The sequence below is a fragment of the Ammodytes marinus genome (assembly GCF_949987685.1).
Source record: "Ammodytes marinus genome assembly, chromosome: 22".
NCBI classification, from domain to species: domain Eukaryota; kingdom Metazoa; phylum Chordata; class Actinopteri; order Uranoscopiformes; family Ammodytidae; genus Ammodytes; species Ammodytes marinus.
The window spans coordinates 6296906-6313357 of record NC_137226.1 but is presented as its reverse complement, the minus strand read 5'-3'; the positions used below and the strand labels follow the sequence as shown (position 1 = coordinate 6313357).

The window sequence follows — 16452 nt, the reverse complement described above, 5'->3', positions numbered from 1 at the left end:
AAAATCAATGCAGTGAAGAATGGGGAAAAGCCATAAAGCCAACAGCACGTTTATATCAAGTTAAACTTGCTAAAGAAACCAGCTTCAAATATACAGTTTAACACAATAAAACTAGCAGTGAAGGGAAACCATATTGGAATAATGCATGAACGTCATACAAACTGGACGTATTCCAATTCAAACCTATCTTCAAACCTATCTGCTGACATGCAGTACATAAAGGAAAGATTGCATCAAAGTTGGTGGCTTTCTTACTTATTTTTTCATTTTTATTCATCCATCTTTTATCAAGACTCTTCTACTTTTATTGTTCTCCAACAGTAAAACCATACCCCAGGCCTATAGAGTATTCCAGTTAAAGGTGTACTATGCAACTTTGGGTGTGTCAGAGAATGAAGATTTTCTAAAGGTACTGTATATTCTCAATGAATTAACAAACTTTCCTCACGGGAAAATTGGATCCCCAACACTGTTAGTTAGAAAGCTTCCTGAAAAGTAACTGTTTCACTGTTGTGTTTACAGCAGCAGGGCCCTCAGTTTGGTTTACAAACATATGTATAGTCTTACGTTTGGTTCCAGGTGCCTCAAAATAATTACGTTTTTGATTTATGATGATATCATTATTCAATACTAAGAATTCCATGTAGAGTAAATATGTTTTGTAAACTAACTGCAGGCTCTGGAAATATAAACAAATCCCCCTCCCCTTAAAACCGCATAGTGCACCTTTAATCTATTCTAGGAGTGATGGGCAACCAAAGTAATCCAGGAGCTGTCCAGAGCTGGATGTTTAGTGAATCTTTTTTTTTTTAATGGCGGAGCAACTACAGGCCTCATGTGTCATATGGCATTAGCTGGTTTATCAGGCAGATCCAGGCCTGTGCTACTACAGCTTTAAGAGCTTGGGCTACCAGGTCAATATGCACTTCAAGAGATTTCCATTTCTCATTGACTCCTTCTGACACTCTCCCCGACCTCTTTCCAACCTGTCACATTGATGACAACCAAGGGGACACGTGAGAGCAAGGTGGAGGGGGACTTTAGCTTCCCAGAAAAGACAGGCTATCTCTTGGTAGATGAGGAGTTGTTTGCTTCCCCTCCTTTTGATGGAAGCAGCCACAGCTACGTCCGTCTGTTCCCTACATCTGACTGCACTGAATAACTAGCCCCAAGTCAAGTTTTTAGCAGGTAACGCACGTATGCAAAATCATTTCGCAGACATATAAGCATGATAAAACAACAACACTTCTTCATATCTCCTTTTATCTTCACGAAACAGGACAGGAGATAGCGAAGTCGTCATTAATAGCGTCTCCATTGATCTACCCAGGTATACTCCGGAGGATGCTGCTGTCTGCATTTTAAACAGGTGTGCTTTGGAATTTTTTCGGTTAGACGTTATGGGCACTTATGCAGCCGTGTCTGTTTTGTATACGTAATCTAGTAAAATGCTGATGCAGTTACACCTCTATGTATCTTAAATTAATAATCAGACTGAGGGATATTCAGTATTCAGCTGTGCAGGTCCACGTGTGCTCCTGCATAATAGGAGAGGCTGGGGGTCACAGCGAGAGCTCTCCATCGACTGCAGAGGGTCACCTTCAGAGCTAAACGTATGATCAAAACCTTTTTTATATCAAGTTTTTAACTGACAATTAAAGGGCCAGGTGGAATTAAATGTGCAGCAAAAATTAAATAAATATGAACTGAGGTTACGACGAACATTTAAATATTTCTGAAACATTCTCATTTTCCTTTAGTTGATCAGAAATGACATCTAACAGCAAACGAGACCATCAGTGCAAAGAATGCTATTTTCATGTAGTTTTTTTTAATGCCTTTGTCATGGGTAGGGCGTAAGAATGAACACAAACTGAATGTTCCCCGGAACACCTTTAAGGATAAATAATTTAGTCTCTATTTTGTAAAAATGTATTGGTCATATTAGGCTAAACGGGTTTAAATCAAATCCTCTTTCTGGCACTAGTTCTAAGGTTAGTGTTTTCTACATTTTCTACATTCAATTTGGCTAACCATGTGTGCTAGTTCACAGAATATTCATTGTTGTGGAATCAGGACATAAAAAGGTATTTCTTACAGGATATTAGATGAGGAGGCTCACCTTGCCATGGACCTTCTGTTGAGCTTCATTGCTCTCCAGTATGTCCTCCCCGTCTCCTGAAGCCACTTTTCTCTGAATGTGAGCATTTTGTTCCCGTAAGGCCACGATCTAAGAAAAAAGATGGCGGCAAAAGCATGCAACTTAGATGTATAATAAACACAATGATACAATACCGGCAGCAAATATATAAAAACAGTTTATATAGGAGATTAAGAGAGCTGAGATCATACAGAAATAAAATATTAAAAGTTTTTAATATGCATTGTTGCATTTCCTTCAATCAGGCTTCTGCAACACAAGCGGGACCTGTTGAATCTTCAAACATGAAATCAACACATCATTATGAGTAGGGGAGAACGGGGTAAGTAGGCACACTTTTTACTCTAGTGAGAATTGCTTATCACCTAAACATCTTTCAATAGTCATTCCTACATTAAATTGAAGCTTAAGGTGTTGGCTTGAAATGTGTACCCCTCACTTTTTCTATCTTATTGTAATAAAGAAGAAATTAATCATCAAAGACACCCTTACCCATTGTGACAACCAACCCCATCAAGGGGTCGATTGTCAAACACTATGGGGTTGTTTGTCACAATGTAATCTTAATGGGAATAATCTTAAAAAGAAGGCAAGAAAGTAGAACTACATTTGAAAGTTTAATTGCATTGTCAAGTTGACAAATAGGCCTACATAACTTAATGTAGCCTTGGCAGCTGGTCTAGTTTGGGATGCACTGGGTTGTTTTGATTTTGTTGCCCTTTTTTCTTTTGCATGCTAGCTGCCTTTTCCTGCTTTATTCTTTCCTTCTCTGGGGTGTCAGTGAGGATACAGCTTGACAATTTATTTCGTTATTGGGTTCCTTTTCTGGCTGCAGCCTTGAGATAACATGTGACAACCAACCCCCCAAAAAATATGACGACCAACCCCAACTTGAATTTCTTGCTAGCATCAAGGTCAACAACCATCTGACAACTAATTAGCTTGCTAACCACAATCTAAACTATAGTTTACCCTTCACACTTTGTATGGGTAACAAGTGTTTTGTTATAAACCCATTGTGTAAAAGCCAAGAAGAAAAATACTGATGAGCTAAAAAATTTCAATTTGACATGAAAAACACAAACAGTCGTCTCACATCAAATTCAGCAGTCTAACTCCAAGGAAGACTATGTAGGTGACCTCTGATCCCAATTCTGGATATTTACATACCAAAATTTCACAGACAGTGCCTTCTGGTTCCGAGATATAACGATTGTGACAACCAACCCGTGTGACAAATTACCCCGTTCTCCCCTACATAACTGCAGCTCCCATTTAAAGCTGGTGTCAGAGATTCTGCTTGTTATCGAACAAAATCCAGTGTGAATACACAGCCTAGGCTCTGTAAACTGGTATGTAAACAAAGGGGGCCCACCATAGCTAGCAACATACCAGTAGCCTAGGCTGTGTATTGACACTGGATTTTTCCCCCCCAGCGCACACACACAGTACAAACAGTAGTGTTCTCCAGAATCACTGACTCCACCTTTAACATGTCAAGTTTCCCTCTTATGTAACTAGTAAATTACCTCCGTGAAGGAATTCCTGGTACATAGCTTTAACCAACATGAAGCCTGGCCGCACATGGAACACTTTACACAACCACTATAATTATCTTGTTCTGCGGACCTGGTGTCTCCATTCCCCCACCTTAAGCAGCCGTCCTTAAGTCATAATCCTGTCAGGAGATTGACCGACACAATAATAATTAGGGTTCTTGCTTGGCGGACACCATGTTATTACCCCTCTCTCCTCACGAAAGGGGAAGAGAAAGGTAGACAGTAGTGTACTTTGCTCTTATATGTCTCTCATTAACAATGTCAAGCATCCATAGACTCCGTGATGCCTCAACAAACAAGAAACCGGAAACATGTGGGTGTAAGATAGTCATTTAAAGTCAGCTCAAAACATTAATATGACCTCCTGCAAACTCTCCTCACTTTTAAAGTGATTACTTCAACGCAGCTTTGGAAAAAAACACTGCAGGAATTTTGCAAATCTTGTAGTTGATTAAAATTAGCCAAGAAAAAGTGGTCTTTATTATTATTTTTTTTCTTATCGTTTGTTAACCTGATCCAATTTGTATGTGCCTGCCAGGATGTCTCTCCACTTTTTAATGAAATACAAAATCATATGTCATCCAAATACCCCACACTGTTAGCATGATTTGATTAAAGCTACATCATGCTGGTTCAACTCGGAGTCCTTAACACTCTTTCTGGAGACTTTTTAATCTCTCACTCACCAAAGAATCTCAAATATTAATGTTTTCTCATATGTGTACTACTATTTCAATGAAACATCAGAATACAATCTATAGTATTAATACAGTTTGCTACAGAGGGAGTTGATTATACAGTTACTATACACTTATTGCGAAGCTTAAAAAAATCTGCTCCTCTATATGAAAGGGGGAGAAAATTGCATTGCAAACATTTGCTGTGAGTGAAAGCGTGAAGGAAGCTACAGGATGATCGATGGCTTGACGGTCGATAAAACAAACAATGCTCTAAAGTGACTTTGAAATGAACTGGTTTAAAGTCAGATTCTAACCTGCCCTCATAACACAATCACAGTCGGTCGATGTTAAGGGCAGTAGAAGTGGATTGGTCTCCTATCCACAAAGGACAGGGTTTACCGTATACATTAAAGGTGGAGTCAGCCACTCTGGAGAATGCTTGTTATCAGAATGTTTTATTTGTCAACATCAGTGAATATCTCCTCATGATCCGCTACCTGTACGTACAGGTAAAAAAAACAATGTTAATACACAGCATAGGCTCTGTAAACTGGCATGTTGCTAGTTATGGTGGCCCTGTTTGTTTTACATACCCCTTGTTTACATGCCAGTTTACAGAGCCTAGGCTGTGTATTGACACCAGATGTTTTAGCACACACATAGTACGGACAGGTAGCGGATCGTGAGGAAACATTCACTGATTTTGACAAAACAAATTATTTGGTCAAAAAGCATTCTGCATATTGCCGACTCCACCTTTAATCCTGCAGCTTCAAAACAGCTTGGCTTCTTATCATTCACTGTTTCACACTGACTCTCGTCTCTGTTTGTTACTTTGAACCGAGGCTTTATTATGCTCCATCTATTTGTATCCATGGCATTATTCTGAGATTGTCTGTAATTTCTCCAGTTCGGGGATCAAACACTCTAAAACCCTCCTGCGAGATAGAGGCCAAACAAGTGATGAATGGCATAGATGCTGCAGATGCGTCTCCGGCAGTGAAATGACAGAAAGCAAAAGGAGAAGTTTGCCGTATGCAAGATGAACACTGTGCCGAAAAAAATGATATGCTTTTTGATGTTGTTGATCCACCTCGTATCAAAGGCAGACATCTGACGCACAGGGAGAAGGAGAGGGACAAGAAGAAAATGATGCCCCCCCCCCTAATCACGATTGCCTTATCTTTCTACAGCACTATACCGTGTTGGATGGAGTGGACTGTCAGTCTGTCATTGGAAACATTTGATTTTTGTTGGGGGGGAGAGGGAGGGGGGAGGTGTCTTGGGGTATAAAAGATTGATTTAGTCAAGGTGAGAGCTGGTAACATGTCAGATGCAAGTCTCTGCTGCAGTGCGTTTAAATTACAATCAATCACATGCAGTCGCAGCAAATGTATGTGCACAATACACACATACAAATCCTGAGACCTTATTTGCAAAGAAACAGTGTATAATATTGAAGTATTTAGCAGAATCTGCATTGCGACGCTCCCTTGAGAACCCCTCCCTTTCAGGGAATTTACAGAAGCTACTAACTGTGGCCATCAAGGACAGTAAGCAACTAAAGATTGCATTATCTTCCACTGCCTCAAGTCTTTCCACAATATCAAGCAAAAGGGATGTATAGTACTTCTTCTTTGTCTTCCAACAGGTGCATTTCCGGCAGTCATCCACGATTTAGGACTTTAAGTTTGACCGTTTATATGCTTAAATCAAACTTTATGTATTATAATATCAGCTTAAGTGCATTTGCGTCACTCATGTTGTTTATGATTACCTGAACATGACCACCGAAAATTACATGATATTATTTTTCAAAATGTGTCACAGTGTTGTTGATTAGGGCCCATTGTGTCCCCCTATAACAACAGTTTATCCACAGATAGACTCCAACACATATCATGTATTACTGTTTGTTCCCTAACAGTAAATTGCAATCACCAGCAGTAATCAGTGAGGGGACACTTGAACACCTGAGCCTTTGTGAGGTCAGGGGCCAATGATTTTGTCGGGCATGGCCGCATGTTTTCTAAAGAGCCCTGCCGGGAGAAGTGTGTGTGTGTGTGTGTGTGTGTGTGTGTGTGTGTGTGTGTGTGTGTGTGTGTGTGTGTGTGTGTGAGAGAGATAGTGAGTGAGTGAGTGAGTGAGTGACTGAGTGAGTGAGTGAGTGAGTGAGTGAGTGAGTGAGTGAGTGAGTGAGTGAGTGAGTGAGTGAGTGAGTGAGTGAGTGAGTGAGTGAGTGAGTGAGTGAGTGAGTGAGTGAGTGAGAGAGACAGACAGACAGAGTATGTGTGTGGTGGGGGGGCTTTTACCAGACCTCCATCACCATTCAATTACCGGTCGAGCTCTAACCCGCCTCCCTGGAGCCCACGAGACACGGACGTTCTTTATTCCCGCAAAGAAGCTTTAGCTGCATCTTCCAGCGCCTCAAGGTCCAATCAATCATACGTCCGCCGCACTGTCAGGTGTGTAGTGTTAACCATTTATGAGGGACTGCCTCGCAAAATAAGTACTGTGCGCTCTTTTATAACCTTGGCCGAGATATGTGAGAAAAGAAAAAATTTCAAAGTGCTATGTTCTCTACTCCTGAGATGTCTGTCAGTTTAAAAAAGCAGTCTCTGTCCTGAAAAAAAAAGCTGTAAAAGAAAAATGAGAGGCATGCTTTGGGAAGCAGTGACCCTGTCACAATATATATATTTATTAACTGTTCAACTGCTTTTTTCTTCTGTTCGATTCAACTCCCTTTTCGGACCAGAGCTTACATAATTTAATCTTTGGATTCAGACCACCAGCAACTTGAACTCACTACCCGAACACATCATTACAATCTGTCTGTTCAGCCTCACTCTGTCTTTCTCTCCTTCCCACCTCTTCAGGGGCGTACAGACAAAACTCTGTGCCCAAAATAAGTAGTGTCAGTGGGCCCCATTTCGCCATTGATCCATGTCAAAAAAATAATAATTTTGTGTTATAAAATAATTAAGTATACAACTCTTCCAGTGAATCTGAAGTGTTTATAATGGTAATCACTAAGAACTGTTCATACTTAGTTTAAAAGTATAGTAAAAGCAGGCTTTTTGAGGGCACTAATGATTTGGGCCCTAGTCAGTTCCACTTTTCCCCCCACTTCATGGATAACACCCATGCCCCTCTCGTCTCCACTTCTTGTCAGATGATCTTTGGCCAAGTGCACCTCTCATTAACACAGACGCCGACACACAGACACCCACCCACACCCACACTCACACTCACACCCTCTGCTGCTTCCCACCTGCCACCTCTATTTCGGTCTTCTGCCTGTCTTTGCTGCTCTCTCCCAACCTGACTGTCTGTCCCTCCACCTCCCATCCCTTCTCCTCTCCTTACCAACAATTTTATTCTAGCCATTACCAGTGTATGATTGTAGCCCTGATTGTCAGACTGGCATGTGTGACAGGCTGTGAAGTGGCAGCCTTAGGGGCCTTTCCCTAGCTGTAACCACACATCTGCAAAGTGTGAGAATCGCTCCAGCACTTCTGCTGTAGTCTGAGCCAGGAGGGGTGACAGGGAGTTATAGGCCACTGAAGCAAAAGGGTCTCCACTACCCTGTCTGTCTGTCAGCGCTTTGCCTCGGATACTAATGTGAACAGAGGAGGTTCTCTTGTTGTTTTTGTTGGGATATTTGAGTTGATAGATAATTCAGGACACATTGTATTGTTTATAAAGTATAACACCTAATGCTGTTCATCGGTTGTATGTGAGCAGGTTCATGTTCTTTAGAGGCATGCAATGTTATGCATCCATATTTCAGTATATTTGTGACACGACTTGTATGTTGTATGTTCAAATTATGTCGTTATCCTCCTATCATTCCATTGCCATTGAGGATAAAATACCCCCAAATGCAACACATTGATGATAGTACTTGTACAGGACAGTGAAAACAACATTATTACTTGTAAACAGAACAAGAAAGTGGGCGTGTTACCTCCTGATTGTTTGCTGTGAGCTCCTCCTCCAAGGCTGAAACCCTCTCCAGTGACACTCGTAGTCTCTCTCTGACCTGGAAAAACAAAAACAAGAAAGATGTATCATGATGGACCATCGTATTAAAAAAATGAAAATTGCTGCATTGTAATGAGCAGGACATGGAATGCACACATTTCTGAAAAGAGGAGATTCAGCAATGGCACTGTGAGAAATATAAAGGTTTTCTTTTGGGACACTGAACCATGAAAATTCACTAAAACAGCTTCTCGAAGAAAACCCAAATTACAATTTTTTGAACCTGAAAATGAGCATAATATGTGACCTTTAAATTCCAGTCTTAACAACCAAGGGTTAACACAGCAGAGAGAATCCCTGCTGATACAAAAGAAAGAGCTGTCCTTTTTATTTCCACAAGAACACTTTGCTGTGGCTTCAAAGACACACTATGAGGCTTCTATTGCTTTTAAAGCACAGTGTCGTCGTCCCCCCCTCCCCCCCCCCCCCCCCCCCCCCGCCATACTCCTTTCTCCCTCTGTGAATTCAGAACATCTCCTTCTAGGATTGTCACTCCCGGCTGTGATGGAGCAATTACTAGCACTGTGTGGTAACTGTGCAATACACGCTGCTGCATCCCAGGTAGGACAACAGATCTCAGAGAAGGGTTGATCCTGGATTAAAAAGTTAGTCAGGGGTCGGAGTTGAAATTGTAACCCCGCAGCTTTTATTCCCTTGAACAGCATGCCATAGCACACGCTTTATAGAAAAAAAATTGCTTTTAGAGGAGAGGATGAATGGATTACAGGGGGCCGCGGTGATAGTGATATCACTCAGGGGGCAGAAGTCACGAATCAGCAGCCTGTGAGGAGGCAGGAGAGATGCGCTGTGGTTGGAATGGGCACACAACCCTTCACAATGGTATAACAGGAAAACACACGGATGACAATGTTTCAACGTATGAACCTAATCCCTCTATTACAACATACATACAACGCAAGAATACATGATTCACGTTTAACAAATACAAATAATGTCACCGTCTTCATATATTCATATGATTACACATATCTCTAAACATGGAAATGTGGAAATTATTTAAAACATTGCTGAATCCCCCGGAAAAATTCAGTGAAACCAATTACGGTTGGATGGCAACATAACATTTGATTCCAATGTATATACATGATACAAGGGCCGTAATTATAATTTTTGAAACAAATGTAAAGCACCTGCATCATACATAGAAGACCAATAATACAGCAGGCACACTGATTCCTGGATTAGGTAGACACATTAAAATGAAAATGACAATGGATGCTAATGGCGGCGCACCCTCCCTTACCTTCTCATCGAGGGCTTTGTGGTGTTCAAACAGGGACTTGAGCGCTTTGAGGACCTCCACTTCACTGGACACCCCCGATGGAGACTGGGCCTGCCGCTTGACCACCGTCATACGAAGTGACCGCTCGTGTCTAGACACCAGGCACTCCAAATGCTCCAGCAGTAGCTAAAAAGAGACACAGGAGGAAATGACTGTTATCATCACCATTGGAATAGTGGGAATTAGGGGTGTCAAAATAATACACATATTCATACCGAACCGTCACAAATACAGACACATACAGATACAGTACTGTACAGCAGTTCAAGAGGTGAACCGCAATTCGTAATGATGGGCCTAAAAAGCGTTAATATGACTTAAATGTGCCGAATGTAAAGGCTCGTTTTGATTGCGGTGCGGGACTCATTTGAGTATTTTATTTATTGTAGAACTTTGTTGTTCACAGCAGTAGTGTTTTTGTGTACTGAAAAAGCCCCATAAGCTGCGGGTGTAGATATGCCTTCACTTGCACTTTTATTTGAGATTACTTTTATCTATTAGAGAACTTTCAGCAGTATTCTTGCACCGTACCGTGACTTTTGTGTTTTGTAACACCCCTAGTAGGAATCCCCCTCACAACGGTGTTATAAAGTTATAGGCATTACATGAAAGAATTCAAAAACAAGAGGGGAGTTTGCTGCACACCAAAGTATCCTTTTGAGGATTTATTGAAGCCTATTTTTGCAAACAATAGAAGAAAAAAAGGTGCATTTAAAGTGTCCTTCAACAGACTCTCTACTAGACAAGTCAACAACACTGTACCACCAAATAAAAAATTCAAAGAATAAGACAAATGTTATCCAAGAATCAATGCTTCTTGAGGCTTGCTCAAGAAAAAGCAAGCCTGAAGAAGCAAAAGCGAAGCTATCTCTGTGCAATGCTGAAACAAATTGGTTCTCTAGTTGAGTTTTTAAAGTGGGGCCGAAAATTGCATTTTCTTTTTGTATTATTATTAGAGTGACAACCCAATCCTTTTAACAAGTGTGCATCAAGAAAATCTTACACGGCAGCAGCCATTTACACTAACTACATCCATTTTATTCTTTAGGGAATTTCGCTGCAGTTTGCGAACAAAAGTAATTCAGATCTACTCAAAAGGTAAGAGCTATTCTTCCAGCAGTGCACAAAAGGGATTATAACAACCTGGGTTGCTACGTAGCATGCCAAGGCAGCTGCCAACACACAACAGACAGACATGTAGATCTGTTAGCACTGACTTCAGGTAAGGCACCTAAGACACCATTAACAACAACTGGTAGTAAACAACAACCAATATGTGACCATGTAGACAGAATTATTTTGTGTTTGCAGAGGTAAAGCATCATTAATTCCATGTTTAGTATAATCTGCTTTCATTTTCATTTCCCCTTGTTACTCATATTGGTCCTGGATCATGAAACACTATCACAGTTTTTTGGAGAAACACAGCTGTCCAAGTACATACCATTCATACCCCCAAAAATAATGATCTGGTTGGAGAGAGTGCTGCATACTTCCAGCTCAAAATCATCTCCCCATTCTTACCGAGACTACAAACCTCACTGGCCTCTTCTTCCCTGACATACCTTCTCTTCACCAGTCTAAACATCCCGGGCTGAAGGCTTCCACAATGTATTCTGTGGTTGACCACTGGTTAGGAAATCCACTTCCCCACTCGGTATCACTGGTCGAACTAAATACAGCTGCATTTATTTTTTTAACCAAGCTCTACAATGCTTCTAAATAAGAGAGACACAGTAAGCAGGATATTGTTTAATTGTGTATCAATGCATCATATTCCTATACCTACAAGAAACACATACGTGTTGTTGTCAATTTGTGAAAGAGGTGCCAAATAAAACACAACATCTGTGTCAAATTGCCCAATCAAAGACACAGAGACAACCTACATGTTAAGAGGGTTGTAGGATATACTGTATTTACTTGAAGTTGATTTATGGATGCTGGTGGTTCAGCATCATCATCATTAAGGGATAACATATGTAAGAATAACTAGTTTGGGAAGTACCCTTATATATAATATTCAATTTCTTGCTCGGATTGGTACAACTTTCCAGTCTCTGTCCGTTCAATATGTAGAGGGGCCAGCAACAGGTTAGCTTAGCTTAGCTGAGCACAGAGCTACCCTAACAAAAATCGAAGTGTAAAAAAACATTGTGCATTGGTTCATGTGCCATACTATTTCTTGGCTTCGGTTCAACTATCCCTTCAAACATGCATCCAGGGAAACCATATTCCTCCACATGTGGTTTAAAATAAAGTAACAAAGAGGTAAAGCACAATTGCAAATTCCCAATCAAGATATTATCAATTACATCCATCTTCAAGCATCTGTTTTGTATCTGTTGCCATTGAAAACAACACAACATTGTATCCATAGTTTGTTGTCTGCTTTTCTTGTGTGTCTAATTGTCTGCCTGAATGGGCCCAACACATGTTGTATGTACATGTACTGTGCATAGAAGGTGGAAGAAAGCCAACATGCATATATCCACTGCACTTTAAAAAGAGACTGGGTGTCTGGGTGTTGTCCTTTCTCTTGTCGGACTGATGCAACTGTCTCATTAGCAGCCATCATGTTTGCATACTACAGTATATGTACTCCTACACACTCAACACAATGCACACCGTGGCATCAACCATAATACAAAACAAATTCTGCCTTCGCTAACGTCTTAAGAACAATAGCCACAATAAAAAGAAAATGTCATCCTTTATTATGCATGTCATTAGCTTGTTCTGCCTATCTGAAACAACCAATCAACTTTACCCCTGTCATCACATACTGTATGCCGTCAGATCCTAAGCCCACCGATTGTCTACATACGCCTTCCAACATGCTATTATGAACCATTAAAAACCCCGACTAGCGACATAACCAAGCCTAATTAAGCTTGCCTAGTAATTTCACATTGGAAAATTTGAGGTGATAGTGAAGTGAGAGTTTGAAAATTGCTTTTTTCTTGCCCCGTTTCTTGCACCTCACCCTGTTGTTGTTTTTTTTTCTCAGTTGCTGTTGTGCTAAAATATTCCGCCTCCTCTAGTACCCAGAGAATGATAGTGCAAGACGGTAAATCCAGCACACATAATCAGTAGTGTGGATGGAAAACAGAGTCTTATCTGTCAACAGCAGAGTCTGCTCACTGCTTTAAAAAAAGGGAAATGTTTTCTTATTTAAGATGCGGGACTTATCGGGTCAGCCAAAAATCAAGCTGATTTCCTAATGTGTTTTTGTTTATTTGTGGTATTTTTTTTCTCTCATTCAAATACAATGAACCGGACACTGCAGGGCATCAGCACCATTTGGACTTAGTTTACATGGATGGCTGCTCAACGGTAAAAACTAAGTGGAAAGATATTCTGCCAGAATGTGCTGTGGGGAGCTAATGAGGTAGGTCTGTGAATTGGAAACAGACAGTGCACATGGTTGCTTTGGATGCTTGCTTCTGCAGCCCTTAAAAAACAGAGCGTACCCACCAGATAGCTTAAGCTTCTTCAGGGCGCTGTCGATAAGAAGGTGAAGCAGGCTTTTCGAGGTTGACTTGTGAAACTTTTAGAAACTTTTGCAATGGAAATTTAAAAGAATCCAGTGTTAATACACAGCCTAGGCTCTGTAAACTGCCATGCTGCTAGCTATGGTGGCCCCTTTGTACACATACACTTTATCTACTCTACATACAGTATATGTTTTACTATGGCTGTGTAATAACACCAACAAAAGAAAATTCAGCACGTAATGAGGAGAGATTTACTGATTCATGCGTTCTCCATAATCACTGACTTAAGCTTTAAAGGGTGTTGGATGTAGACAGAACACATATAATTATGAACTTAATTTCTATTTGAAAGATCAGTTCTATTTGCCCAGACACCGCTTTACATAATTGGCATAAGTGGTAGCAGTATAATCGATTAAGTATATTATTAAAGGTGTGTTTGTTTGTGTGTGTGTGTGTGTGTGTGTGTGTGTGTGTGTGTGGGTGTCTGTGTGCGTGCATGTCCTCACCCGGGTGTTGTTCCTCTCGGCTTTGAGCTCAGAGATCTCCTCCTCCTTCTCCAGCAGATTCTCCCTGCAGACATTGAGCTCTTTTGTCAGCGCAGCAAACTCCTGAAAATGTGAAGAAAGAAATAAGAAAGGTTAAGGAACAGGTCAGTACAAGGGTCAGCATCACACAATACTCCGCCACAGGTAAAGTGATGCAGTGTACTGTAAACACTGGACAATTGAAAAACATCAAATCACTGAGAACAACTCCTACTATGAGTTATTCAAATAACAAAAACATTGACACGTTAACATACAGTTTTAATACTTAAAAAAGGTGTCAGGGAAAAGAGAAAGAAGAAAAGGAGGAAAAAAGTAGGAGCAAGAGAAGGAGGATGGGGAGCGAGAAAGTATTCTTTTTTTAAAGTAACTACTATGATGTAGCTTAGAGGTCACACAGAGATCAAACTAGGTAAATGTTTTTCCTCTCTCTCTCTCTCTCTCTCTCTCTCTCTCTCTCTCTCTCTCTCTCTCTCTCTCTCTCTCTCTCTCTCTCTCTCTCTCTCTCTCTCTCTCTCTCTCTCTCTCTCTCTCTCTCTCTCTCTCTCTCTCTCTCCATTTTTTCTGTAGATGGACAATGACAAAAGATTCAAATACGCCTGAACTACATTTATACATCAGTTACTGTCTGATGACCCTGCTTTTCCACTCCACTCCAGACCTGACAAACCACAAACAGTGTCCTCTATGCACTGATCCTTTTTCTGAACACAGTTTGAATTCACAAGCTCACACAGGAATGCAGGGCCATATGCTTATGACAGTAACATTCTAGTTAACAACCAAAAGAGGAGGAACCTGTCCTTCAGAGAAACTTCAATGCTTTGTCCCCATCAACACAGACAAAAGTAAAGACACAGAACAGACACGTCTTTGGAGATGCTTTTGTCAAGCAGGTACAAAGGAATCAAACACACAACTGTCTCAATGTGACTCCTGAGTGATGGGACGGTGGGTTGTTATCTTCTTATTGATGTACAGCAATAACCAGCATGTTCAGTGTTTTATTTCAGAGTCAAAAAAAAGGAAAAAAGTGTGTATGTATTGGAGCGTGCAGTATGGATAGTATTGCAGAAATTGAGACACACAATAGCTACTGATAATAGTTGGCTCAGTGTATATCGATTTAGCTCGGTCCTTCAACAAAAAGCGAAAAAAAGTCAAGAACATGAGAAGAAGAAACCATGATGAAACCTTGAAAAAAAGCAAGAAAATTATAATAATAATAAAGAAATGGCAAGGATTATCTGTATGACTAAGTATGGATAACATTTACAGCTAAAAGTTATTTATACCATTTAATTTGTTTACTAGTTTTTCATGAAACATAATCTGCCTGTTTTTGACTTTTTGAAGGTCAAGATAAGCTGTTTTTTCTCATTTCGATAGTTTTGTTAATATAATACTTTTGAGTCACCTTGGTGTGTCTTGACATATCTCCTTATTTTGTGACACATTTTATTGTTATTGCACAGCACACAATCACAATGTGCTTAACATACAATTGAAATATAATAACAAATCAAGTCTCACAAGCTGTCAGACGAGTAAAAACTAGTCAGTGATTTGTCAATGTGAGGCACGCCATTGTAATTCAGAATGTGTACACCATCTGCCCTTCAGGAAGACAAGGACAATAACTCAGTGTTACAGACAAACTCCAGGGAGTGTCGGGCAATATTGTGTCTCACAGCCAGAGTAGCGTTACCATCCCTTACAGACCTTATAGTGCAACAAATCCTCTGCACTGACACACCATAGACAATGAGAAATCCCAAAATGACCGCTGACTCAATCTGTGTTCAGAGTGAAGGCTTCGAAAAAAGTCAAGGGGACTTATTTATGTGATTAAAAATGAGATTGTGGGTTTATAGTTAGAACATGCAGCATAGGTAGCAGGGCTCCAGAGTGCACCTGTTTTGGGAACTCATGTGCCCAAATATCTGTGGAGTGCGTCTACTGTATATTTTCACTAGCCGCACCAGTGCACCTGAAATGTATCATGACATATTCAATGTAATATTGGGTGCACCCTAAATATATGCACCTAGAGTCCTAGATGAAAAAGTTAGTATGTCTGAAGTAGACCAATAAACATGGCCTCATTTAACCAACTTAAATTACTGCTACATGTTCTGCCACACACATACAAGACAAGTTAAAGCCTTAACATGTAACTGGCTTAAGTTTTAAAAAACAGTAGTATTGAAAAAACAATTGTTTCTATACATCCATTAGTCTGGCTTGAAAGTTAGCTGGTTTATGTCCTGAATGTCCTGAATGCAAGCTAAACTAATCGCCTACTGGCTCAATGTTCATATGTGATTCAAAATAAACTGGAAACTCTTGTTTAATAATGGTAACACGGTCTATTATAATTGTACTGTAAGACGATTAATTGTTGCATCACATTATATAGAAGCCCTTTCACCATACAATCAGCATGAAAAAGATGTACATTTTGACACCAAATTACAGTAAGAATCCATCCAATTCTACAATGCACCAGAAAGGCAAAATATGTTCAGTATCAAAATCACAAAGACATTCTGAGGTGCAACATGTGAATGCAGTGTGGTGGAAACACACAGAGAGGAACCAAAGCACTATAGTGTTTAAGTTAAAAGGTAAAGATGCACATGGGGATGGGCCTTGCGTGA

The 16452-nt window shown here is 40.3% G+C and overlaps 1 protein-coding gene across 1 annotated transcript in view; it reads right to left on the bottom strand.

Annotated features, from left to right (window-relative positions):
- ppfia2 (PTPRF interacting protein alpha 2) overlaps window positions 1-16452 on the bottom strand; it is a gene marked incomplete at its 5' end in the record, with an annotated part of 138305 nt that overhangs the window by 31958 nt on the left and 89895 nt on the right. The window contains 4 exons of the mRNA XM_080050712.1: window positions 2123-2230; window positions 8368-8442; window positions 9709-9873; window positions 13754-13855. Of these exons, the coding sequence (XP_079906838.1) occupies window positions 2123-2230; window positions 8368-8442; window positions 9709-9873; window positions 13754-13855 (450 nt within the window). The remainder of the gene's footprint in view (window positions 1-2122; window positions 2231-8367; window positions 8443-9708; window positions 9874-13753; window positions 13856-16452) is intronic.